General features: G+C 41.4%; 1 protein-coding gene across 1 annotated transcript; it reads left to right on the top strand.

The window, feature by feature from the left end:
* Nucleotides 1-317: 317 nt before the first annotated feature.
* Nucleotides 318-21854, top strand: galr1a (galanin receptor 1a). Its single transcript, XM_037677115.1, has 3 exons — nt 318-1182; nt 1272-1337; nt 20863-21854. Exons 1-3 carry the CDS (start codon nt 517-519, stop codon nt 21181-21183), a joined length of 1053 nt encoding a protein of 350 aa, XP_037533043.1. The 5' UTR covers nt 318-516; the 3' UTR covers nt 21184-21854.
* Nucleotides 21855-26137: the final 4283 nt, after the last annotated feature.

Genomic DNA, 26137 nt, shown 5'->3' with positions numbered 1-26137 from the left:
AGTTCAGTAATTCATGAGATATTTTGCTAACAGACAAACAAACCTACAGACACGGGTAAAAACATTATCCCCTTATGAGATAAACAGTTTTTCCTCTTTGTGATACAGAAACAGTCAAACTGATGTGTTTTGGTCATGGTAGAACATCTGGCACCGAATCATGAGGAAATGGTTGAATTCATGGATGAACGAATGAATTCTCTCTTTTTTTTCATTTCCCCTCCGTGTCTCTTTGAGGTGGTATGGGTGCTGACGCACGCGGCCCAGCCCAGCCCCCCTGCTTTAAAGGAGAGGGAGGAAAAAGTCCAGATGCAGAGGGGCAGGCGGCGCACTGCACGAGCGCACACGCGCCTGATGCGCAACAGGACCAGGAGCCGCTTCAGCATGCAGGAGGAGGGGGGGAGAGTGGTCTGCTGGTGAGGAGCAGGAGCAACACAGGAGGTTTTAGCTGAAGTTAAAGCAGGAGGCGCAGAGGAGCCATGACCTCCGGACAGCAGGAGCACTGAAGGAGACACCATGAACTCCTCAGAGTCCGCGTGGCTCTCCGGAGAGCTCTGGAACCTGAGCCTGGCTGAGGAAGAGGAGCAGAAACTTCTGTTCGGGATCGGGACGGATAATTTCATCACGCTGCTGGTGTTCGGGCTCATCTTCACACTGGGCGTGCTGGGGAACTCCATGGTGATCACGGTGCTGGCGCGGAGCAAACCGGGCAAACCCCGGAGCACCACCAACATCTTCATCCTCAACCTGAGCATCGCGGACCTGTCCTACCTGCTCTTCTGCATCCCCTTCCAGTCCACCATCTACATGATGCCCACCTGGGTGCTGGGCGCCTTCATCTGCAAGTTCATCCACTACTTCTTCACCGTGTCCATGCTGGTCAGCATCTTCACGCTGTCCGCCATGTCCGTGGACCGCTACGTGGCCATCGTGCACGCCAGGAAGTCGTGCTCCATCCGGGTGGCGAGGCACGCGCTCATCGGCGTGGTGGTGATCTGGGTCCTGTCTCTGGCCATGGCTGCGCCCGTCATGCACCACCAGAACCTGTTCCAGCGCGGGGAGAACAGCACGTACTGCTGGGAAGTGTGGCCGGACCACAAGCACAAGAAGGTGTACGTGGTGTGCACGTTCGTGTTCGGCTACGTGCTGCCTCTGCTGCTCATCTCCTTCTGCTACGCCAAGGTGAGACCAGGAAGCCCCCTGGGGTCGGTGGAGGGGTTAAAGTCCACGAGTGAGTCAAGAAGTCCTGATGATGTGTCTGCTTGTTTCAGGTGATCAACCACCTGCACAAAAAACTAAGAAACATGTCCAAAAAGTCTGAGGCGTCCAAGAAAAAGGTTAGTTTGGGTTTTTACCAGGGCTTGGGGGGGGGGGGGGGGGGGGTCAAGGGCCACATCTGGCCCATGGGCGAGCTCATTCCGGTCCAGTTCATTTGAAATAAAACAAAAAAAGTCTTGGTACAGAAATGATCTGTGACAAAGCTGCACAACGCGTGTGTATATTTAAAATAAAACTATAAATTGTAAATTATATTTATGTAATGACACTGATGTCAGCCCCCAGAGAGCTGTTTGCTTTCATTAAGTGTGGCCCCCTGAGCCATTTATTTGAATAGTCCTGCTGTAGACAGACTGGGTGGGTTATTAACTTGTTCAACTGATGCATAAATATGATGTGAAATCATAACTGTGGAGATGAGATGCTGTGAGAACGTGTGAAGTGAGAGCATTTCCACCAATGATAAGTTATCATAAAAATACAGTTGACTCAGTGAATGATGGATACTTTTTCATTTATTCATTCCTATATTTAGATTTTTATTTTTAAATATGATCATTTTTGTCATCCACAAGGCAATGCTGTTGCACTCATAGCACCCCTAGTTCCCTCAGCTTGGTGTAAAATGGATTTGTAAAAAGTCTCAACATAAAGAAATGCTCCTCCTGTAATGGTTGTGTCTGAGTTTTGAATAATGGGGCCAGTAAAAGAGCACTTTTCAATTCAGTTTATTTTTACAACACCAGTCCACACCAAAAGTCATCTCAGGTCACTTTACGACAAAACCAACGATCAAACTGTTTTTTGGACACTCGGACACAGACACTAAAAGATCCTAATTACTATTTAGTCGTTACTTTTTTGTTTTTGTTCCAAAGTTCACTCGTCTTGCAGCAACTTTAGATAAAAACATCCATAAAATACACTGAAATGTGGGACTGTCAGAAATAATATGCACAACGATAGGATCAGTGGTGTAGTACATGATACTCGGGTATATGGAGTGTACCCACTAGAAAAGCTTAAGAATTTCAGTATACCCATTTAAAAGTGCCCAATGATACATGACATATCATTAGACACGTGTCATTGATATGTTAAACATCAGTTAAACACTCCCGTAACAGTCTATCTGTATGCAACGCTTTACTTTGATGCTGTTTTATAAATTCTATAACATGTTTTAATACAAAGCCAACTGTTGTACAAAGTTTGTTATTCAAATATAAGCATCAGAGAAATTTGGAAATGTTCAATATGCTTAAAAATCTAAATAAATTGACGATTACATTGTACTAACCAGTGTACTTTGGTTTCTAAGCACAATATACCCACTACAAAAATGTAGACCACACCACTGGCTGGGATTTTGTTAAAACCCTGGTCTGTCTGGAGCTCATACTTCACAGCAGAAACATAATTCAGAGTTTAAACAGGTCCCAGGAAGTTGGACTTTACAAGACAAAACTGGTGTTTTTGATATCTTTAAAAAAACTTTTTATATTTTTTTGAAGATTTTACTACAAAATGTTCAACTTTGTGAAGTGTTTTAATACTTGTTTTTCACAGAGTGACTGTTTGAGGCTTACTTTGTAGTATGTGTTTCTGTCTGCCTGTTAGGAGCATTGTCAGGGAGCGATGGTCATAGATGTGTGGTTACCATGGTGACCCTTACGATCGTCTAGCAGCAGCTGTAACGTTTTTCTATACGCCTGTCGAAAGGCGGACGTGTTGTAACATACACTTCATCCGTCCGTAAGATTTCTCTTGTCCCGCCCATAACTTCTGATCTGCTCGAGATAATTTAGCAAAACTTCATGCACGTGTAGATGAAGTATCACAAGCACTGTTCTTCAACTCATGCTTCAAGGTCAAGGTCACAAATCAAGGTCAAATTTATAACTAGGTCTTTGTTTTCCTGCTCGTAACTTCTGATCTGCTGAAGAAAATTTAACGAGACTTGATGCACATGCGTATCAGCACTAGACTGACCTGGTGCCGATAATGTGCCGTGTGTGGTTGGCTTGTTCAATCTTGGTTCTTTTTATGCCTCATTCACAGTTTATACATCAAACCTGTGGAATTTTCCATTTCTAGAATATTACTAAAGTAAATTTAAAACCATTACTGTGTTTTAAAGAAGATTTAGCTCCACTGGTACTATTCAACATCGCTTCAGAAGTTTCTAGTTTTCCATTTTCATCTAAAAATTGTTTACGGGTGTAATTATAAAATTCAGTTTTTATTTACTGGATTCAGATCAGCTGCAGCTGCAGCTTCTTCTACTGATATTTTGCCTGAATACAAACAGATCTCGGTGCTGTAACGGCCTTCAGGAAGCTCGTTGGCACAGCCGTTCCCAGCAGTCGGGCACACATTAACAGAGCAATGACCGTCTCTTTGGGCTCATTCCTCTAAATTCACCAGTCGCACGGAGAAAAAAAAATTGTTTTCTTGAAAGCTCAAACAGGGAATTTTGAATCCCTGATTGTTTTCTGTTGGCACTCACTGATAAAGTGGGCAAAAAGCAATGTGTTGTCAAACAAACAGGTAATCTAGACCTCATTATTCTTGGTGGAGGTCATTTTACTGTAGCCTCAGAGGGCCTTCCTGAAAGCAGAGAAGAAACCCAAACAGGACTCCAGTCAGCCATCATGTGAAAAGGAGGAACCCAGACCAGTGGTCATTCCATATGTTGAAGGAGTATCAGAGAAACTGAGACGTTTATTTTCTAAACATAACATACCAGTGGTTTTTAAACCCCAAAATACATTACGGCAAAGACTGGTTCATCCCAAAGATCCAGTCCCCCGGCACAAACAGAGTAATGTTGTGTATGCTGTTCAGTGTCAGGAGGGCTGTGATCAGTCTTACATCGGGGAAACTAAACAGCCACTGGCCAAAAGGATGGCCCAGCTCAGAAGATCAACATCATCAGGACAGGACTCTGCGGTCTACACTCATCTCCAGGCCAGCGGTCACTCTTTCAGGGATGAAGATGTTCACATCCTGGACAGAGAGGAACGATGGTTTGAGAAAGGAGTAAAGGAGGCCATCTTTGTGAAAATAAATCATCCATCATTAAACAGGGGTGGAGGCCTCCGTGTTCAACTGTCCCCCTCTTACAATGCTGTGATTGCTAGTATCACTCAACCTCCTGTGAATAGTAAACACCCATCAGTGTGCTAATGATCCATTGTTAGGCTGATGGTCCTTCTTGACCATGTGATCAGCTGGTTTTGGTTGTCAGCAGCAAACTGGTTGATCCACTCTGAGAAGGTGCTATTTAAGAGACTGAGCTGAAAACAGCACCTCAGACTGAGGAAGTCTCTCGAATGAGAGACAAAACGTTTCTATATTTTTTTGCTTTGTTTTGTTTTTTATTTTTTTGAATGTCCAGAGGACCAGATTGAACTTTTTTGGATCTTTCTACCTGGATTATTGAGCATGCATCAGGATACTCAGAGGGACAGTTATCTGCTATCACCTGCTGGATTGTCGATCAAGTCTTTCTCGCTTTGTGCAGTCGTTGCTCTTCACAGTTGGTCAGTTTAACAGCACCATGTGATAGCACCCCCTCCCATTGTGATAAAGCCATGGGGGGGACAGGCTTCAGATCTGCTTGGGCTGAGGAGAATGGAAATGTGCTTCTATGTGATTGTACACTTTTCTACTAACAAGTTTTATTGCTTGGGGTTGAAAATAACTGGGAGGTAAAGCAAGAATGTCAGATATTCTCATGATTTATGGAGCTCATAGTGCAAAGAGAACGCACACAGGGAATATTACCTGGCTCAGTGATAAATGGTTGGTAAACAGTGTATTAAACCCAGACTGTAATAAATACATTTCTGTGATATTTACTGTTAAACTGTGCTCGATCTGAGCAGGAACAGTATACACACATTTATATAAACAGAGGTATAGTTTTTTTTTAAGCCAACAGTGTCTAGTTATCTTCAGTGCCTTAAAAATAAGCATTTATTGATATTGTAACAAATATTAAGGCACAGTATAGCATTGCAGCCTCTTTGGAGAACCAATGAAAACTGAATAATGCATGTGCAAAGAGAAAAGAGATCAGCAAGTCTTTGAGTTTAATTTAGTTCATCTGAACTGAATCTGCAGGAAGAATTTTCAGGAGGTTTACTTCAAATCTGTACATTTTGAATCTTGCTTAAAGCTATTTTAACAAATAGGAAAACTAAGTCAGAGACGAGACTTTGTTTTTCCAAAAATGTGTTCAAAAGGTTCAAATAAGCTGAACTTTGAAGGATCCTCTGTGGTGGATATAGTGTGCCTTCCATGGTGTAAAATCAGGATAAAGGTACTAAAGAGGTCCCAATGTTCCTAGGAGCTATGCTGTCAGGGGCTTCATGCCCCTAGTAGGGTCACCCAAGACAGACAGGTCCTATGTGAGGGACCAGACAAAGTGCAGCCCAGAGACCCCTTATGATGAGGAAAAATGTATAGAAACAGTGTTCCATTGTCCAGACGTGGGTCACCGGGGCCCCACTCTGGAGCCGGGCCTGGAGGTGGGGCACGCTGGCGAGTGCCTGGTGGCTGGGGTTTTACCCATGGAGCCCGGCCGGGCACAGCCCGAAGAGGAGACGTGGGTCCCCCTTCCCATGGGCTCACCACCTGTGAGAGGGGCCAAAGGGGTTGGGTGCAATGTGGGATGGGTGATGGCCGAGGGTGAGGACCCTGGCAGTTTGATCCTTGGCTACAGAAGCTGGCTATTGGGACGTGGAATGTCACCTCACTGGTGGGGAAGGAGCCTGAGCTGGTGTGTGAGGTTGTTAGAAATAGTCAGACTCACCTTGATGCATGGCTCTGGCTCTTGAACCAGTTTCCTTGAGAGGAGTTGGACACTCTTTCACTCTGGACTCGAGTTGCCCCTGGTGAGAGGCGCCGAGCAGGAGTGGGCATACTTGTTGCCCCCATCTTGGTGCCTGTACGATGGTGGTGAGTCAGCTCCGATGATGGGGGAGGATGCCGGTCAGAGCTGGTAGACCCAAACGTATTGTGAGGGTCTGCTGGGAACATCTGGCAGAGTCTCCTGTGAGATGGAGCATTAACTCCAACCTCCGGGAGAGCTTCAAACACGTTCCAGCGGAGGTGGGGGACATTGAGTCTGAGTGGGCCATGTCCCGCACCTTTATTGTTGAGGCTGCTTTTCAGAGCTGTGGCTGCTAGGTTGTCGTGCCTGTTGCGGAGATAAACCTCGAACCCGGTGGTGGACACCGGCGGTTAGGGATGTTGTCAGGCTCAAGGAGTCCTGTCGGGCTTTTTTGGCCTGTGGGACCCCAGAAGCAGCAGATGGGTACCAGCAGTCCAAGCGGTATACGGCTCGGGTGGTCGCTGAGGCAAAAACTCAGGCGTGGGAGGAGTTCAGAGAGGCCATGGAGAATTACTTCTGTATGGCTTCAAGGCAATTCTGGTCCACCATCCGGCATCTCAGGGGGGAAAGTGGTAAGCCACCCACACTGTTTGGGGGAGTGGTAGTGCAGAGGTTAGAGAGGTGGGCCTGTGATCCGAAGATCGCCGGTTCACGCCCCGGCCCCGACAACATCAAAATCGTGGGTGGGGTAGGTGAAGCACCCACACTTGCCCCCATCCTCATTCGCCCCACTCTGGGTCCATGAGCAAGGCCCTTAACCCCCATCTGCTCACTAAACAGGTCTCTCTTGAAAATGCGTTCTCGTGGCTCAATGAGACTACCTGTATAAATAAAGGGTAAATAAAATAGTGGAGGTGGTGTGTTGTTGACCTCAACTCGGGATGTTGTGGGTCGGTGGGCAGAATACTTTGAAGACCTCCTCAATTCCACCAGCATGTCTTCCACTGAGGAAGCAGAGCCTGGGGACTTTGGGTTGGGCTCTCCAATCTTTGGTGCTGAGGTCACTGAGGTGGTTAACAAACTCCTTGGTGGCAGGACCCCAGGGGTGGATGAGATTCGCCCAGAGTTCCTTAAGGCTCTGGATGTTGTGGGGTTGTATTGGCTTACACGACTGCGATATTGCGTGGACATCGAGGGCAGTTCCCCTGGATTGGCAGACTTGGGTGGTGGTCCCCCTATTCAAAAAGGGGGAGCATAGAGTGTGTTCCAACTACAGGGAGATCATGCTCTTAAGCCTCCTGGTAAGGTCTATTCAGGAGTTCTGTAGAGGAGGGTCTGTCGGATTGTCAAACCTCAGATTCAGGAGGAGCAGTGCAGTTTTTGTCCTGGTCATGGAACACTGGACCAGCTCTACACCCTCAGCAGGGTCCTGGAGGGTACGTGGGAGTTTGCCCAACCAACCTCGTACATGGGCTTTGTGGACTTGGAGAAGGCATTCAACCACATCCCTTGGGGAACCCTGTGGGGGTACTCTGGGAGTATGGGGTACCAGGCCCTTTGATACCGGCTGTTAGGTCCCTGTTCGACTGGTGTTAGAGCTTGGTCTGCATTGCCGGCAGTAAGTCGGGCTCGTTCCCAGTGATAGTTGGACTCCGCCAAGTTTGCCCTTTGTCACTGATTCTGTTCATAACTTTTATAGACAGAATTTCTAGGTGCAGCCAAGGTGTTGAGGGGATCCGGTTTGGTGGCTTTAGGATCGCTTCTCTGTTTTTTGCAGATGATGTCGTCCTATTGGCTTCATCAAGTCATGATCTACAGCTTTTGCTGGAGCGGTTCGCAGCCAAGTGTGACGTGGCTGGGATGAGGATCAGTTTCTCTAAATCCGAGGCCATGGTCTTGAGCTGGAAAAGGGGAGAGTGCCCTCTCTGGGTCAGGGAGAATGTCCTGCCCCAAGTAGAGGAGATTAAGTATCTTGGGATCTTGTTTACGAATTAGGGGAAAATGGAGCATGAGATTCATAGGCAGATTGGTGCAGCATTGGCAGTGAAGTGGACGCTGTTCTGGTCTGTCATGGTGAAGAGAGAGCTGAGTCAAAAGGCGAAGCTCTCAATGTACTGGTCAATCTACGTTCCTACCCTCATCTATGGTCATGAGCTTTGGGTTGTGACCGAAAGAACGAGATCACGGATATAGGCGGCCGAAATGAGTTTTCTCCGCAGGGTGTTTGGGCTCTCCCTTAGAGATAGGGTGAGAAGCTCAGTCATCCGGGAAGGACTCAGAGTAGAGCCGCTGCTTCTCCACATCAAGAGGAGCCAGTTGAGGTGGCTTGGACATCTGGTTAGGATGCCTCCTGGACGCCTCAGTGGTGAGGTGATCCAGGCACTTCCCACCGGGAGGATACCTAGAGGAAGACCCACATGCTGGTGGGACTATGTTTCTCAGCTGGTCGGTGAACGCCTCAGGATTCCCCCAGAGGAGCTGGACCAAGTGGCTGGGGAGAGGGAAGTCTGGGCCTCCCTACTTAGGCTGCTACCCCCGTGACCCAACCCCAGATAAGCGGAAGAAAATGGATGGATGGTGCTACCGGTGACAATGAAGTACTAAAGGGAAGATCACAGGGTCTCACAAACATGGTCACATGACCACCCTATCAAAACCTCATTGGTGGAAAGAAATACAACATGTGCAACATTTGGTTTTTGATACAATAATGCATTTTGCTACACAAATCACTCATTTCTTCACAATTTTGTGCAACAATGGGCCAATCCTCATTATGGTTGGATGCACAAATAGATGGGAAAAGAAAAGTAGAAATTCCTGGCATCACATACAAAGTACAAATGACCCAGATAGACAGCCTGTTGAATTTGTTTAACTCGAGTGTCACTCACCTGTAGCAGCTAGTGACCTGGAGGACTTAAGTGACTCTTTGGTGAACAAACCCGAAGATTTGATTAGATACTCCCAATTTCCATAATCCTTGTATGGCCAGAGTGTTGGAACGTTCTTCTCAGAGTGTACGAATCAAGTAGCACGTCTTGGCCGAATTTATGAAGTAGCTTCATCACTTGCTGCACTGCTGCGTCAGGGCTAAGCTTTTTAGCATAATCAGACAAATCTAAATCAGCTGATTAGTGGGCAACGCCTTTCTTTAGCGTATCATGAATTCTTTGTAAGCTTGAAAATGAGCACTTGAGTTAACAAACATGATCTTTCTATTCAGATCCCCAACTAGCAGGATTACCAACAGCATGTCTCTGTAGTTGAAGCCTTTGTTTCATTAGAGGGGTTTCAAATGCAGGATTTGGGGTTTGTTTTACCTGAAATCTTCATCTCAACTGTGTGGACATGGTCATTTAATTAAACATTTAAAACAGGCAAGAGTCCTAAATTATAAGTTGCCAGCAGAGGTCTGTGTTTCTTAAGCTTTCTTTTATTTTAAACAACTTGTTGTCAAGCTGGCACTTGTGCCTATTATTAGCTCTGCTTGAGTAAAGGAGGAAATAAGGACAAAGTGCAGGACATTGAGAGGCATGGCTTGCTGCAAGTTATTTTATATTTGTAGATTTAGGGTCAGGGGAGAGGTTTTGAAGAGTGTTTTTGATTTAAATACCCATCCCATCATAATTGGCTTTTATGTATGTGAATGTTTCTGTAAAGTGCCCTGAGACAACTTTGTTGTGATTTGGTGCTATATAAATAAATTGAATTGAATTGAATTGAATCCCTAATGGTCAGTGATGCTAAAACATGCTACCAGCAGTGTTACTTTCAGAAAGTTTATCACCAGTGACAGTGTGTAGCCTACTGTATTTTCATATTTAAAGCAGTAGTTCAGACCTTTTTTAAGTGAGGTTCTTTGAAAATGTTCTGAGTAATTAGTATTTTACATGTTGATAGTTCTTTGAATGACCTCAGCTTTTATTTTTGACCTAGTTAACATGCTAACGGCTAGTCTCAGCAGGAGTAAAGACTAAAGTAGATTGCCATCTTCAAACAACTCCAGTTTTTTACTTAGATGTCCATAAATGTCACTTGCACATTACAGCATTATTTACATTGACTTCTGTGATTATTTCCTAGAGCAAATAGCAGCAGCACATGCTGTAGCACCTCCAGCATGATTATCCTAATAATTCTATGCAAAAATTATGGTGACGTAAGTATTTAATAAACAGCATTCACATGAACCATTGCAACATTTTTGAGGTGAACAGACAACATTATTTTTCACATTTGGCTTTTCATTAGCAGGCGATAGAAAAAGTTGTGTATCAGGATCTTCAGGTCTTTTTGTTTTGTTTTCTGCCGTTAGTTCTTGTGTTTGGTTCTGTTCCTTGTGTTTCTGTTTGTTTTGTTGTTGTTTATCCCATTGTGTCATCAGTCACTTCTCAATGAGCCTGCAATGCTCATCTACACCTGCCGTGTTTCTCCTGTGACAGCTGCAGACACTTCTCTCATCAGCCCCAGTTCTTTTGGTTTCTTAACTTCACTTCACTAACCAGTTGTGCATTACTGGCTTTCATAACAAGTTTGGTTTTCCTTGTTCTCAAACACAAGTTTTTGTAAGCTGTGCTGCCTTGTCAGTCTTGTTTTATTAAAAAAAAAAGTCAAGTCAAAAAGTTTTAATTTTCTAGTTTCTCAAGTCAGTGTGCATGTTTGTGTCCAACCTTTCTGAATCCTAGTTCTGTGTCTAAATTATTAAAAGTCTGATGGATTTTTTTCTCTCGCAATTTTCCTATAATTTAACCTACAGGCACAGAAATGACATGACTTTTTGTGAAGAAAAATCTGTTATTGAGCAGGTTGGCTGTTTTTCTCAGCCTTTGTCTTCATGCTCAGTTAACCCGAGGAGAATAATGGTTTCATTAACCTTCACTGGCAAGAAAAGGAATACTTCAAAGATTGGAACTCCTCCAGGTCTGAAGCAGGTTACAGAGGGAAATCTCACAGCTGCACTGCCATGAAGTAATGTTACCCGATAGATAAAAAGTTGTTGTATGTTCTGTTTTTATTACATGATTCAATGCATTACTTCATGTGTGGAATATTTTTGTTGTTGTTATGAAATAATATAATCAATAAAAGCAAATACTTTGCAGTAGGAAGCACGGTGTCCTTTTTGTGGTTGAGCAGCGTTGTCAGCTCACTCCCAGACCTGTGAAGCATAATGAGACCAGCAGCTGGACAGAACAAGGTCATTCCCACTGGTTCTGGGAAAAAAAAAATTCACCACTTCAGGCGCCCATGAATCACTCATCCTTCAAAACTTAAAGGCCGTGTGTTCAGAAGGGCAAGATCTGTATACACCATTTTATTTTGCAAACTATAATGATTTACTGGAGACTATGTGTTGAACCAGGGGTTATAAAATGGCAAATAATCAGCACTCAGTGGTTGCTTTTGAGTTTGTCAGGCATCCAGATGGGGAGCGCAGATGGTTATGGGTAATTATGAACATAAATATTGGGCCAAATCATGTTGAAATTGTGTAAGCGCATCTGTAAAGTTGAAGTGGGCCATCTGATGCTTCAGAGGCCATACTTCATCACCACCCTAAGCCAAGTGTTATTATTTTCTATGAATGACTTTACCCCCCAGCCTCACACAATTACTTCTTAGTGGCTTTAAAAGTAGCTTAAAGCAGTTGCTACAGTTCAAAATGATAGATTAGGCCATATTTGTTGCCAAAACTGAAATTCAAGTTCATTTAAGCGACACCATACCAGATCGGTCAAGGCCCGGGTTAAGAACGACCACCAGTGGTGCTGTTAACAAACGGTGCTGGTGGAAATTGTGCTACTGTTAGTCAAAGACCATGAGGAGGAAAACTTGTCAGGAGACAGAGGGAGAAGAGTAAAGTCAAGAATGTAGGACAAAAGGTGGCAACTCTAAATGTGGGGACAATGACAGGCAAAGGTAGAAATGTGGCTGACATGATGCAGAGAAGGAAGGTAGATGTATCCAAGAGACCAATTGGAATGGCAGCAAGGCTTGCAGCATTGGAACAGGGTTTAAATTGTTTTACCATGGTGTGGATATAAAGAGAAATGGAGTAGGGGTGGTCCTGAAGGAGGAGTTGGCAAAGAATGTAGTAGAGGTGAAAAGTGTCAGATAGGGTGATGACTCTGAAGGTAGAAGTAGAAGGTCTGATGTTAAATGTTGTCAGTGGTTATGTTCCACAGGTTGGATGTGACATAGAGGAGAAAGATACATGTTGGACGGATCTGGATGAGGTGATAGAGAGCATTCGCAGGAAGGAGAGAGTGGTGATAGAAGCAGAAAAAGAAGATGAAGATGAAGAAGAAGGACAAAGAAGAGTAGAGGTCATAGAAGCTGTGGACCAAGAAGTTGGAAAGATTAGTGGGGGTGAAGTTTGGAAACCTTTGAAAATAATCAAGAAGGGGAAGACAGTAGGACCTGATGACATACCAGTCAAGATTTATAAAAGTCTAGAAAAGATGGCAGTGAGGTTTTTGACTCAAATATTCAGTTCATTATATTCATTGTGAGAAAATGCCTGAGGAATGGAGAAGAAGTGTGCTGGTGCCCATTTTTAAGGACAAGGGTGATGTACAGAGTTGTAGCAACTACAGGGGAATTAAGTTGATGAGTCACACTGTGAAGATCTGGGAGAGGGTTGTGGAAGCAAGACTTAGAAAAGAGGTGACTATTTATGAGCAGCAGTTTGGTTTCATGCCAAGAAAGAGAACCACAGATGCCATCTTCGCTTTGAGGATGCTGATGGAGAAGTACAGAGAGGGTCAGAAAGAACTCCATTATGTCATTGTGGATTTAGACAAAGCATCTGACAGGATGCCGACGGAGGAGGTGTGGTATTGCATGAGGAAATCTGGAGTGGCAGAAAAGTATGTTAGACTGGTACAGGACATGTCTGAGGACAGCAGGACAGTGGTGAGATGTGCTGTAGGAGTGACAGATAGCTTCATGGTGGAGGTGGGATTCATCAAGGATCAGCTCTGAGCCCCTTCCTGTTTGCTCTAGTGATGGACCGACTAACAGATGAGGTCAGGCAGTAATCCCCATGGACTATGATGTTTGCAGATGACATTGTGATCTGTGGTGAGAACACAGAACGGTTGGAAGAGAACTTGGAGAGGTGGAGGTATGCACTTGAAAGAAGAGGAATGAAAGTCAGCCGTAGTAAGACAGAGTACATGTGTGTGAATGAGAGGGAGGCTGGTGGAACATCGAGGCTACAAGGAGCAGATGTCACTAAGGTGCAGGACTTCAAGTACTTGAGGTCCACTGTCCAGGAAAATGGGGAGTGTGGTAAAGAGGTGAAAAAGAGAGTCCAGGCAGGATGGAGTGGATGGAAAAAAGTTTCAAGAGTGATTTGTGACAAAAGGGTGTCAGCAAAGGTCAAAGGAAAAGTTTACATGACAGTCTAACAATGTTAAGTTGGGTCCTCTGGACACATTCTTCTTGTTGAAACTAGTTATTCCTTCTATTGAACATGCATCAGGATATTTTGAACCACGTTGGCCAGGATTGCCTCAAACTAGTTTCAACAAGAAGAATATGTCCAGAGGACCTGACTTAACTTTTTTAGATTTTTCTACCTGGATTATTAAGCATGCATTAGGATATTTACATGACAGTGGTGAGACCAGCTTTGTTGTATGGTCTGGAGACTGTGGCACTCACAAAAAGACAGAAGACAGAACAGGAAATGGCAAAAATGAAGATGTTGAGGTTCTCCTTAGGAGTGACAAGGATGGGTAAGATTGGGAATGAGAACATCAGAGGTACAGCACAGGTTGAACAACTGGGCGATAAAGTTAGAGACATCAGACTGAGATGGTTTGGACATATCCAGAGGAGGAACAGTGGGTGTATTGGTAGAAGGATGTTAGAAATGCAGCTGCCAGGAAAAAGACAAAGAGGAGATATATGGATGCAGTTAGAGAGGACATGGAGGTAGTTGGAGTGAGGACAGAGGATGTAGAGGACAGAGAGAGATGGAGGAGGATGACTCGCTGTGGAGATCCTTGAAGAGGGAATAGCCAAAAGAAAAAAAAGGTCAGATTATAATAATTTACAAGAAATACAAGAAAATGTGTTGTTGTTTTTTTCCTTGGATAAAGACTTCCCCAGAACTTGTTTCTTTCCTTTGTCACAGCTTACAGTTTCCTCTCAGTTATTAACAAGGCTGGAAGTAGGGGTGCAAATGGTGTTGCAGCACCCTTTGAGGGATGTCAGAGGACATGCATGTTGTAATATATGGCAAAAGAATGATTAAAAAAATGACTCGAAATGATTTTGGTTGTGCTTAATGTGTTTAAATAAAATAAAAAAAATGATTTGATATTATTCAATATTGTAAATCCGGTGTATAAACTAGCACAGTTTGCATATACCAGTACTTATTTGTTTGCAACATTTTACAACTGCTTTGAACCCAAAAAAAAACAAACAAACAAACAAAACAAAAAAATCGGGCAGATTAGCAATAGGTCATGATTGCAGCTATTCTCTGTCCAAAATATGTGACATATTTTAAGGTCTATATTCATATAGACCTTATACATGACAACATGTATTGTTTGGTGTGTGCTTCACTATAACATTTGGCATTACAGTATTGTTCATATGAAACAATACAATGCAACTTTATTTATAAAGTATTTTAAAAACAACATTGTTAACCAGTGCTGCACACTGATAAAAGCACATAAAAGCAAATAATTAAATAAATTAAAACAATTAAAAAATTTTAACCGATAAAATCATAAATACAATAAAACTGTTGGAGAAAAATATTTTTGCATTATCGTACTCAAAAGGAGTCACACTTGACAGCAGGAGAAGATTTTGAATTGGTATTTACTTGCAAGGTCAGATTTTCACAACAGGTTACTCAGATATACAGGAAGTACACACGAAGACCAGTCATGACAATCTGCCATGAGCAGCGTGTGAAGCTTGTTTTTATGCTCTTATCAGTTCAGCCGAGCTCACAGATGCAGATGTGTCCTTGGAGCGACAGCTGCACGAAGCAGCCTCACTCAGCTCCTCATCCAGCTTTCTACTAACCCAAACATATGGTTCATGGGCAGCGTTAACATTCTCAGCCATAGTAATAAAATCATCCATAAACTTTGACCAAAAATTCCCTAACGCAAACAATAAACAACAACATCTCAAGGTGATTTCAGAGTCTTAAGGAGAAAAAAATGTTTTTAAAGAAGATTTAAAAACAGGAAGTGAGTCGGCCTGTCTGACATACAAAGGCAGCTCATTCCACAGTTTAGGGGCAACGACTGAAAACGCTCGGTCACCTGACTCACCTCTCAACCTCCTCTTTGATTTTGGAACGACCAGCAGCAACTGATGTGCTGACCTGAGAGAGCGTGAGGGAACGTACAGGTCGGACAGATACTGTGGGGCGAGACCATGAAGACATTTAAAAACAAACAAAAGAACCTTAAAATTAATCTGGAAACGTACTGGGAGCTTATGTGATTCTAAAACAGGCGTGATGTGCTCTCATTTCCTGGTACCAGTTGAAGTCGAGTCAGTAATGACTGGCTCACACCGACATAAAGTGCATTATTATCTCTTACATATTAAAACATGCTCACAGAAGCAACACATTCCCACAGGTATTATTAAACATTTTAGCACATGATCAATGGTTAACGATGATAACATTCTGATAAAGTAAAACAGTTTTATTGTTGTTCTGGTTTCTGACAGTGATATGAGCATGTGCCAAATAAGCTGCTACATTGTCATTCTGAAAAAGATTAGTGATTCATGTTTATGCGGATGAGTTAAATACATTTTTAAAGCTTCTGCTTTGCAAAGAACATTGTCAGTATTTTCTGAAAATCAGGGACAGCATAGTTTTTAAATGAGTCAGATTAAATTGAATGAGCTGGACTGAATCAGACAACACGTACTTATATTTAAAAAAAGAACCGGTATGAAAAACATTAGTTTATAAAACAGTTCTTTCCTGGACAACTCATCTCGTGGCTGTAATTCCTGCTCTTCAGAGGTTTTTTTTTAAATTAGTGACACCTACTGTTTAAAAGAAGAACTGCAGTATTGGCAACACCAGCAATAAACACTAAGTGTGCTTGATCAGGTTGCTTGACTAATATAGCAGGAAAAAAAGATGAATGTGTATTTCATTATTTATAATGTATAAATTACATTTACCATCCATAAATTATTGATAAATATGGTAAAACTATGCATAACATTTGAATGAATATATAAATATGTTATTATTATATGTTGTGGAGATGCTTAAGTTTGAATGATTCTGATTGAACTCTTTCCCTAACAGTCCTCCCAGTGATTATTTTCTGGGGGGAAATGTACCCAGGCAGGTCTTTTAAGTAAATAAATATAAAAATAAGCTGATCTTTTGAAGGACTCTTCAAAAAGAACAGATCCACAAGATCCGGCTCTCTTCAAACAGCCATAAATCTCTTCTCTAGTTTGGGAGTCATTAGGTCTAGGAACTGAATGTTGAGACAAAAACATGTTTTCATTCCTCAGTCAAAAACATTCTCATCAGTTGCACAATGAGAGAAAAGAGTGACCTGAGCGGAGTCATTAAAAGACAGAAAACAAGTCTCCGCTATTGTTTCTACTCTTAACTCCATGAAGCTTTGCAAACTGGGCCAACAAACGAACCGCTGTATAACTGTAGACAATCCACAAAGATACTGCTGGATGTAGAACTAAAACCATAATGAGACCTCATGTGACTGTTTTTTATAACTTACTTTTTTTTTACTCTCATTATGGTGTAAAGTGAATTTAAAGCTCCGCTCGAACTTTTGACTATAATAAATCTTCCTCTCTGACATCAGACTCCTTTCAATTTTATGATCTGCCATGATTTTTAAAAACCTGTCTCCCTAAACCAGTTTAATACCTTTGAATTCCTGTTATTACTGCATGTTATGCTCTGTGTTTATTTATTAACATGCTGTCAAAGTTTACTTTGCTTGCTTTTACAGTAAGCTGCATTCTGCATGGGAAAGTAACGAGATTAAGAAAATTAATTTGTTCCTCGCTCCACGCGTTTCTTTTCCTTCAATAACAACATATGGAAGGCACATCTTTTCTAATTATGCAGACTTGCCATGTTTCTGTTTGCTGTGGTGTGAGTTAATTAATTGTCAAATAAATCCTCTTGTCAGCTTTTGTGGAACGGAAGACGAGAGGACAGACTGATCAGGCCGCCTGTGATTTATTTGTATTTTTTAATGACACTTTCCAGCTTCGGCTCTCCTGCTAGTCTTGCTAGAGTTAATAACCTCGACCACTTTCTCCCTAAATGTTGCAAACAGTGGTTCTTATAGCAGCGAACCATTGAGAAGATTAATTAATGCTAGGCTTAAGTTGTGATTGATAAACAGTCTCTGGTTAATCTTAAGCACTTTGACAGATTTCTTTATGATTATTTCCTTGCAGTATCCATGTCCTGAGCACAAACATAAGTAAACCTTTGCAGCGTGAGGTTCAGTGATCTATCTATAAAACAGATTAATGTTGAGCCGCCATATTCTTTCTTTGATCATGTTGTGAGAGGAGAAGAAAACCACTGGGGAATCTGTTTCCTCTGCAGATTTTTAATTATTTTTCTTTTTTAAATCTTTTATCTTCGTGTTTTGGTTTGATTTTCAGCTTGTAGCTGTTAAAACCTCTTTATAAAAGCTTGAGAACTGCGGCTGCTAACTGGTGGTATTTAGAGCAGGCAGGCTTTTTTTTTTTTTTTTGGTAAAGTTTGCAGACCCACAGGCGGCTAAAAATATAATAAATTCATGATTTTGACCCTTTCCTTTGAAGGCAGCTTTATGGGAATGTGGGATTTATGGGTCTATGAAAAAAATAAAAATATTATTTACAAAAAAAAAGGAAAGTTAAAGTGGTATAACACTCATGGGCAAAATGCAGCCCGGCCATTTAACTGTGTCCATTTGGCCCTAGATGAATTTAAAGTAATGGTTCAGATCATATGAACTCAGTATCAACCCTCTTCTAACTGTCTTAACTTTAAAACTTTTCCAGTGGGAAAAATCAAAACCCTTAACTGTAAAAAAACTTTGTTTATTAAGATTTTACATGCACCATAGACTAGTCAATCTTTTCAACCTGATATTAAAATATCAACTTTAAATGACTTTTTGTGTTTTGCATACTTCTTGAGGGCCTTTAGTTTTACAAAACTTTATTATTTATTACTTTATTTAGTTCATGGCAACTTTTTTGCAGGGGGGAGGCATTTTTATTCCTCTTAGGACACCCCAGTGGAATTTTTTTATTTGACTTTTTTTTTTAAGAGTCAGCAAATGAGCTTGTGGAAACTGTAATGGTGTAGAAGGTGCCGGAGTCGTAGCGGTCTGTCCGGTGATATTACGGCATCCCTCAAACAAACAGCGCACCATCCAGTAGTCTGATTTAAAAATGGAAAGAAGAGGAGTCCAGGAAAACAAAACTGTAACTGAAGAGAATGCATTATGATAAATAGGAAATTTAATACATTTTTAATGGGTTTTGATGGGTTGATTTTTTCCTCAAAGGAACACTACAGGGCAGTAAACAAAAGTGAAAAATTATGGGAACATTTGAATTGATTTTGACAAAGTACTTTTTTTAATGATTTTTTAGGATTTTTCATGAACAATCTTTATTAACAATATTCCTGCCAGAATAGCAGTGTGACTGAAAAGGGATTATATGTTTTGCCTTGATTATTGATGGTGCTTGTGTTGAAATAATGAGAACAAGGATGAATGATTCAAACATAGAGATCATTTTATTCTAATTACAACTATTTTTAATCCTCATCCTCATTACGTCCTTCTTACAACCTCATAAATGCCTAGCAAAGGCTAAAGTAATATATCACCCACAGTATTTAATGCGAAAATTTAAAACTATGGCCATCGTTCTATGTTTGAGAATGACAGCACTGTGACTGTTTTGGTCAAATCTGGAAAATAACTAGTGCATGTACACTCATATGATCTGTTAGCACTGGACACGGCTCACAGCTACGACCAAACCTAGCTCTGGCTCAAACTTTAAAATGTATATTTGTGTGTTTGCTATCAGTAATTAGGTGTAATGACCATCTTGAATTGGATTGTAGATGTACAATCAATTATTATTTTCTGTAAGTTTGAATCAAGTAAAAGTAAAGCAGATAAAGCTGTTTTCTGGCTGAACTTCTCCTCCTCCAACATAACCCTCAGCACTGGCTCCCCGCAGGGCTGTGTGTTGAGCCCCCTCCTGTTCACTCTGCTCACACATGACTGTGCACCTACTCATCCAGGCTGTCTTATTTTAAAGTTTGCAGACGATACAGCAGTGGTTGGATGCATCACAAACAATGATGAGTCCGGTTACAGGCAGGAGGTGGAACACCTGGAGGGCTGGTGCAAGAAGAACAACCTCCACATCAATCTGAAGAAGACAAAGGAGATGACTGGATTTCAGAAGGAGCAAACCCCCACCCCCCCTCCCCCCAACATAGGAGGATCTGCGGTGGAAGTGTTCTCCAGCAACAAGTACTTGGGTGTACACCTGGATGACAACATCAGCTGGAGCAACAACACCACCAGCCTGATCAAGAAAGCTCATCAGAGACTCTACTTCCTCAGACGGCTGAGGTGAGCTGGTCTGGGAAGCTCAGTCCTCACCTCCTTCTACAGGTGTGCAGTGGAGAGCATCCTGTGCTCGAGCATCAATGTGTGGCATGGAGGCTGCACAGCTGCAGAAAGAAAAGCTTTGCAGAGAGTGGTGAAGGCTGCACAGAAGATGTTGGAGTCAGTCTCCCCACCATCACAGACATCTACACCTCCAGATGCAGGAAGAGGGCCACCTGCATCATGAAGGACCCCACTCACCCAGCACACACACTTTTTGCCCCGCTCCCCACAGGCAGGAAGTTGAGGAGCATTAAGAGTAGAACCACTAGACTGAGGAACAGCTTCTACCCTGAGGCTGTTAGACTCATGAGAATCAGGATAATCACTGTGAAAAAAAATCACTGTAATGACACTTTAGTTGAAGATTTTGACACTTTGTGCTGCTGATCTGTTCCATGCTGCTGTATTCATTCCCATCTGCTCACAACAGACTCATGTTCAGGCTGCTGTTTAATACACCACATTATATTATATTATTATTGTTTAGTGTATATTTTAGATCCTTGTATACCTTTTTTATAGTTTATACTGTTTTTTGGGTGTAACTGGGACCTTGAGTGCACAGTTTTGTTCCACCATGAGGTGAAACTCACCACGTGATGCAAATGACAATAAAGAACCTTGAACCTTGATCTGTTTATGCCTCTTTTTCTTTTTCAGTTTGAATCGTTTTGTCTTTTTGCTGAACTAATATGACCCTCTGGAATATAATGTCCATCCTGTGTGCTTGAGATTATTTCAGTTATTTCACATAAACATTGTTTTTATCTTCAGCCCTTCACAAAGTGTCAGTGTGCATCATCTGCATCATAAAAACATAAAAATCTCATTAGCTGTCTCTCGTTTGCTACCGAGGGTTGATGGTACTGCAAGAATTGAGAAAAATATCAGCACAGACTATTAATTTAAAAAAGGTCTCCAGTTTACTGATATCTAAAAAACGTTCTTTTATTCTAAATAATCCTTCCTTCCCAGGTGAACTGTGTCTGTAGTCCATGAGCACACTGACTAAATCCTCTTGTGTTTGTCCCTTCTGGCTCGCAGACGGCTCAGACCGTGCTGGTGGTGGTGGTGGTTTTCTGCCTGTCCTGGCTCCCTCACCACGTCGTGCACCTCTGGGTGGAGTTTGGGAACTTCCCACTGAACCAGGCCTCCTTCGTGTTCCGGGTGGTGGCCCACTGCCTGGCGTACAGCAACTCCTCGGTTAACCCAGTCATCTACGCCTTCCTGTCGGAGAACTTCAGGAAGGCTTACAAGCAAGTCTTCAAGTGCCAGATCGGCAGCGGAGACTGTCCGCTTAACGACATCAAGGAGATTCGCAGCAAAGCGGAAACGCCGCCCTCGACTAATTGCACTAATGTTTGACTGACTGTGGCAGGTGATGGTAAAATGAGCTCTGTCAGCTGAGACTGCAGCTCACTGTGAGTCATGGTGACCAAGTGATCTGACACGAGTGGGTTTGTTTGGGTAAGTCTGATTGATTGTATTATTCCACATAAGCGCCGGTCGTGACACCTGGACTGGAGTGGATCTACATAACACAAATCTGCCGTGTTTAAATCTCAGGAACAGAGTCGGGCTTCTGCAGGCGAAAGATTTTAATGGCAGATAATTAAACGTCAACATCACGGTGTATTTCTACAATATTACCCTCAAATATGAAGAGACGTGTGCTTTCCCTTACAGCATGTATTCCTCTACAATAGACTTTTGCATTGTACCAACACAACACATTATCTGCAGCTGTAAAAACGTTTGTGTTTGTGTGTCTGAAGAGAAACTAGTAGTAGCATTCTGTGGAAATGTAGTGCTTTTTTTTAGGATTTAGAAATGACTGCAATCTTAAATTTATACAAGTTTTGATACTTGCATCCTCTGTTTGCTTTCTCGTTGCCCTGTGAAGTTGTATTTTCTGATACTTTACGTTGCTGCAGTAGGAAGTCACTTTCTGACGACACACTGGTCTTATAGCTTGTTTCTGAAATCAGTCACCTGGAGAAAAATACACCAAGTACTTTAAAACTGTTACCTGTCCATCCTTGACAAAAGAGTCTGTTATGTTTGATGTAGCCTTTTAGCAAAAGATTAAAGTTAGCTCTCTAATGTCATCAGAACTGTAGTGTTTTTATATTTGAGCCTGGTATAAACACATCTACAGTACGTGCCTATTTCATTTTTGACTCCTACATAACGGAGTATTAAGGCCACTTAGAAGAAAACAAAAACTGAGGAAGATTTTTTTTTTTATCCGAGTTTTGAGGTTATAGCCAAACATCAAGATTTAAAGTCAACATGAGGAGATTTTTTAAAATGTATTATTATTATTATAGAGTAATGGGTGAATCTTTACTGGATAAACTACATAATACCAACAAAGAGGATTTTCTTAAACCAGTCCAAGCTGCTATTTTTACTCAGCAGCTCTGTTTAAACCTTTCACAATAAGAGTCCATCCATCCATTATCTTTACCTGGTTGTTCCTTTTCGGGTCACGAGGGTCACTGGTGTCCATGTCCAACCATCACTGTGTGAGAGGCGGGGGACACCCTGGACAGGTCGCAGGCCCATCACAGGGTCTTAAGCATATAAACTGCATGTTAATGACAAAATACTCTTAAACCTCTAAAGGTCATTTAACTTTATGACAATAACTGTTCATGTGGGGAAAATGGATCACCCTCTATAATTGCTGAAAAACACTATTTATTATTAGTTTGGTCCACCTACTTTTTCCACATAAACATACATCTTTTAAAGTTTCCTCAGCCCCACAAAAAATAAAAAGTAAAAATAAAAACATTAAAAAAATTAAATACTTTAAAAAAATTACATGGTTAAGGGCCTTTAGTTTTACAAACTCTACAATTTAGTTAATTTAAAACAAAAATCTACATTATTTTTAGGGGTGCACCAATAAATCGGCCCCGATTTCCTTAATTTGGGGAAATCGGAAATCGTCCGATACTTGCATGACAAACCGATTTTACCGATTTTTTTAGTTTTAACAACAATTGTCTGAAATTAATTTATATTTCAGAGCACTACCCCATGGCCAGTTAAAACAAGTTTGTATTATTTCTAGGATATTGTTCAAGGGTCTGTTTTTCAACAAAATAAGATTGAAAATTGAAGGTGCATTGAGACCTTATAACACCTGACAGTGCCTATTATAAAACAAAATCAGTATTGGACGAAATCGGAATCAGCAGGTCAAACTTTATAGAAATCGGTGATCGGCCAGAAAACTGCAATCGGTGCACCCCTATTACCCTATTAATTATAGCATAATTGAGAAACTCCAGCTTACAGTTTTGGTCTAACCGCCAACAAGTTAGCCTTGTTTTCAGTCAAACCTGCACAAGCTGGACACAGAGCTTTTTTATTTATTTATTTTTTTTTTTGGTGACATGGATGATTCTTAGGCTGCATGCATGTGGGTCTATATTGTACTAAATGTTTGCTAATGGACAACACAGGTGTGCTTTTTCAGTTTTACATCCAATGAGATGAAAGACTGGGCTGCAGCCGTAAAGGAGGGGACAGTATTACAGAGTCTCTCAAATCTAAAAAATGAGCATCATGCCATAGGCTAATATGAAAATGGAAAGTTGAGGAATAGAAGTGAAAAAAATCATACCTGAAACAAATGCATTATTTCATGATTTGATCAATATGGGATTAAAACAGGCATTTATAATGGATTTCAATAGGGTGAGTTTTCCCATGAAAGAACAGTAGATGTCAGTAAATTTTTGAGATAATGTTAGGATCCCTCAGGATCAGACGAGTTTATTGACAACAAAAATAAACGTGGCAGATTTTTTTTTCCCCTCAAGACTTTCAGAGGACTAAATCCTCTAAATCTTTAAAAATAAGCTCACAAAATAATGATTATTATCCGGTAAAACTTGTACTGTTAACCAAACTGCTAGACATCTGGAGACGTTGCTGCCGGTTACGGCTTGAGATGTAAGTTACGGATTTATAGGCTGAAAAAGTTTAATTTTTAGTAAAAACTATTTTGAGGTATAAAGTTGATGCAATATAAATGAATATTTTTAATTTCTATAATGACTTTTAAAAGACCATCTTTATGTCTGCCATTTGACTTATTTTTTATGTAAACTCAAGAAACAAAATTATTTCCCTATTTTTTTCAATCAAGAGCTAATGTGTCATGTAATCTATTTCTAAACATTACTAAAGATTTCTTTATTGTTTTGTAAACATATTATAGTAGGCGAGTGGTGGCGCAGAGGTTAGAGAAGGTGGGCCTGTGATCAGAGCGTCACGGGTTCGACTCCCTGGACCGATAACATCAAAATGTGGGTGAGAAAGGTGAAACATCCACAACCTCATTGGCCCCACCCTGGGCCTTTGAGCAAGGCCCTTAACCCCCAACATCTGATCCAAAAACATGTTTCTCTTGAAAATGAGTCCTCGTGACTCAATGAGACTACCTGTATAAATAAATAAAATATTATTTTCAAACCACCTAACATGCCACAATGCTAGCGGAAGAAGCTAATGGCTGTTCTTCGGGTAAAGATCTTCGATCAGAGATTTAATAATCCGATTGTAGCAGTTGTTTTCGTAACGGACTTTATCTCTGTGCAGCCGAAAGTTCAGGCTTCACTCAAAGTTTAGGTCTCACTTACACAAAAGACCAAATGACCAAATCCTCTCTGCAGGTATCTGGTACCTGCAGAGAGGAGCCACAACGTGACATCATGTCAATAAAATACAATACCATACAATTTAACACAACAAGAACACAAACAGGATTTTTATTATGGAATAAAAAAAGATAAGATTGAATAATACCTCACGGAAAACTAACGTTACATGATAAACTAATTTCCTCCATTTCTGCTCACATATGTGAACTAAACCTTATGAGATGCATCCAAACAGATGGCAGCTCAGAGATAAGAAGGCCTTTCAGCATCAGACAAGTTTTCAGAATAAAACACCGTGCACAGACTTCTGGTCAGGCTTTTCACCACATACAAAATCATTTTCAATCAGGACTCCCAGATGACATTAATATCAGTTCTGAATATCAACTCATTATCTTACAAAAAGAAGAACTGACCACTTGAGATCTTCTCAGTGGAGGGAATACTTTGAAGTGGTGCCTTTCTTTGAGGAATGTCAGATAATTGGGATAGATGCAGTAAATGTCATCAACACTCACATTTACTCACACACCACGTCATGCTCTACTAACACCTGCAGCAGACATACTGACAAAATAACAAGCGGTGAGCTGATGTCCCCGTTGCTGACGGATTTGCACAGTGAATGTTTGTAGTTTTTGAGATGAGTGTTTTTCTGGACTGGGATTGAACAGGGAATGCAAGTAAACCTTCATGTTTGTGGTGTAAGATATTCAAGTAGAAAGGTTACGCTGTGTATTAAATGAGAGATACTTTTTTTTTTTGCTTGTTCATTGCGGCACAAAGTGACAGACCCCCAAGAGTGGAGGGAACAATTTTATCCACCACCAGGTGCAATGACGGAGCTAGAGGTTAATATTCAGCCCCAAATCATTAGAAGAAACCATACATTTAAGTAATATAAAAACTATTAAGCATACAATCAACAAAGCTTTGGGGTGGTCAAATATGTGTGCATATACTGTATATGGTGGTGGTCTTCTTGGACTGATGTGACAACCTAATTTTTGATAGGGACCAAGATGAAGCCACACACCAGAATGGAATTTGGCACATTATTGTACTTATTTTTCAAGTTATCCAACTCATAAGAATGGATGGAGGATATTTCTAAGTCGCCTCTCACACAATCACACAATGTCAGTCTGTCTGATGCATACATTATAATTTTCACATATAGCTTCTAAAGATATACCTATAGAACATTTAGAGGAAACTTAATTGGTGAAAATTGCTATGGACATATTCCAGTTACAGCAAAGCTGCAAATCATGTAACCATTAAAACCCCAACTGATCTCAACTAATTAAATGTGCCTGTAAATCCAGGAAAAACAGCATGAAAGACTTAAATAATGTAACAAAAATATAAGATCATGGATCTGATCCAGGTGGATCACACAGTTTCTCCAAGTGAACCTGGGTGACAAGTTCCTAATGTGAAGAGTTTGAAGTAGACTTTTTAAAAACAAATCCACCAAACTAATCTATGCTCCATGTTAGAGGGAGTGAGCTGCTCATGGGCCATGGAAGCCTACAAGTAATCCGGTAGTGAAAGGTGTCACCCAGGCCTCTTATTTTGGCATAATATACTGTGTTGATTACAGAGGATTCACACTGCAAGATTTTGTGTTTGTGCAT

The sequence above is a fragment of the Nematolebias whitei genome, chromosome 5 (assembly GCF_014905685.2).
Source record: "Nematolebias whitei isolate Nwh7 chromosome 5, NemWhi1, whole genome shotgun sequence".
Classification (NCBI taxonomy): Eukaryota; Metazoa; Chordata; class Actinopteri; order Cyprinodontiformes; family Rivulidae; genus Nematolebias; species Nematolebias whitei.
The sequence above is the reverse complement of the archived record's forward strand: the minus strand, read 5'-3'. Positions and strand labels throughout refer to the sequence as shown.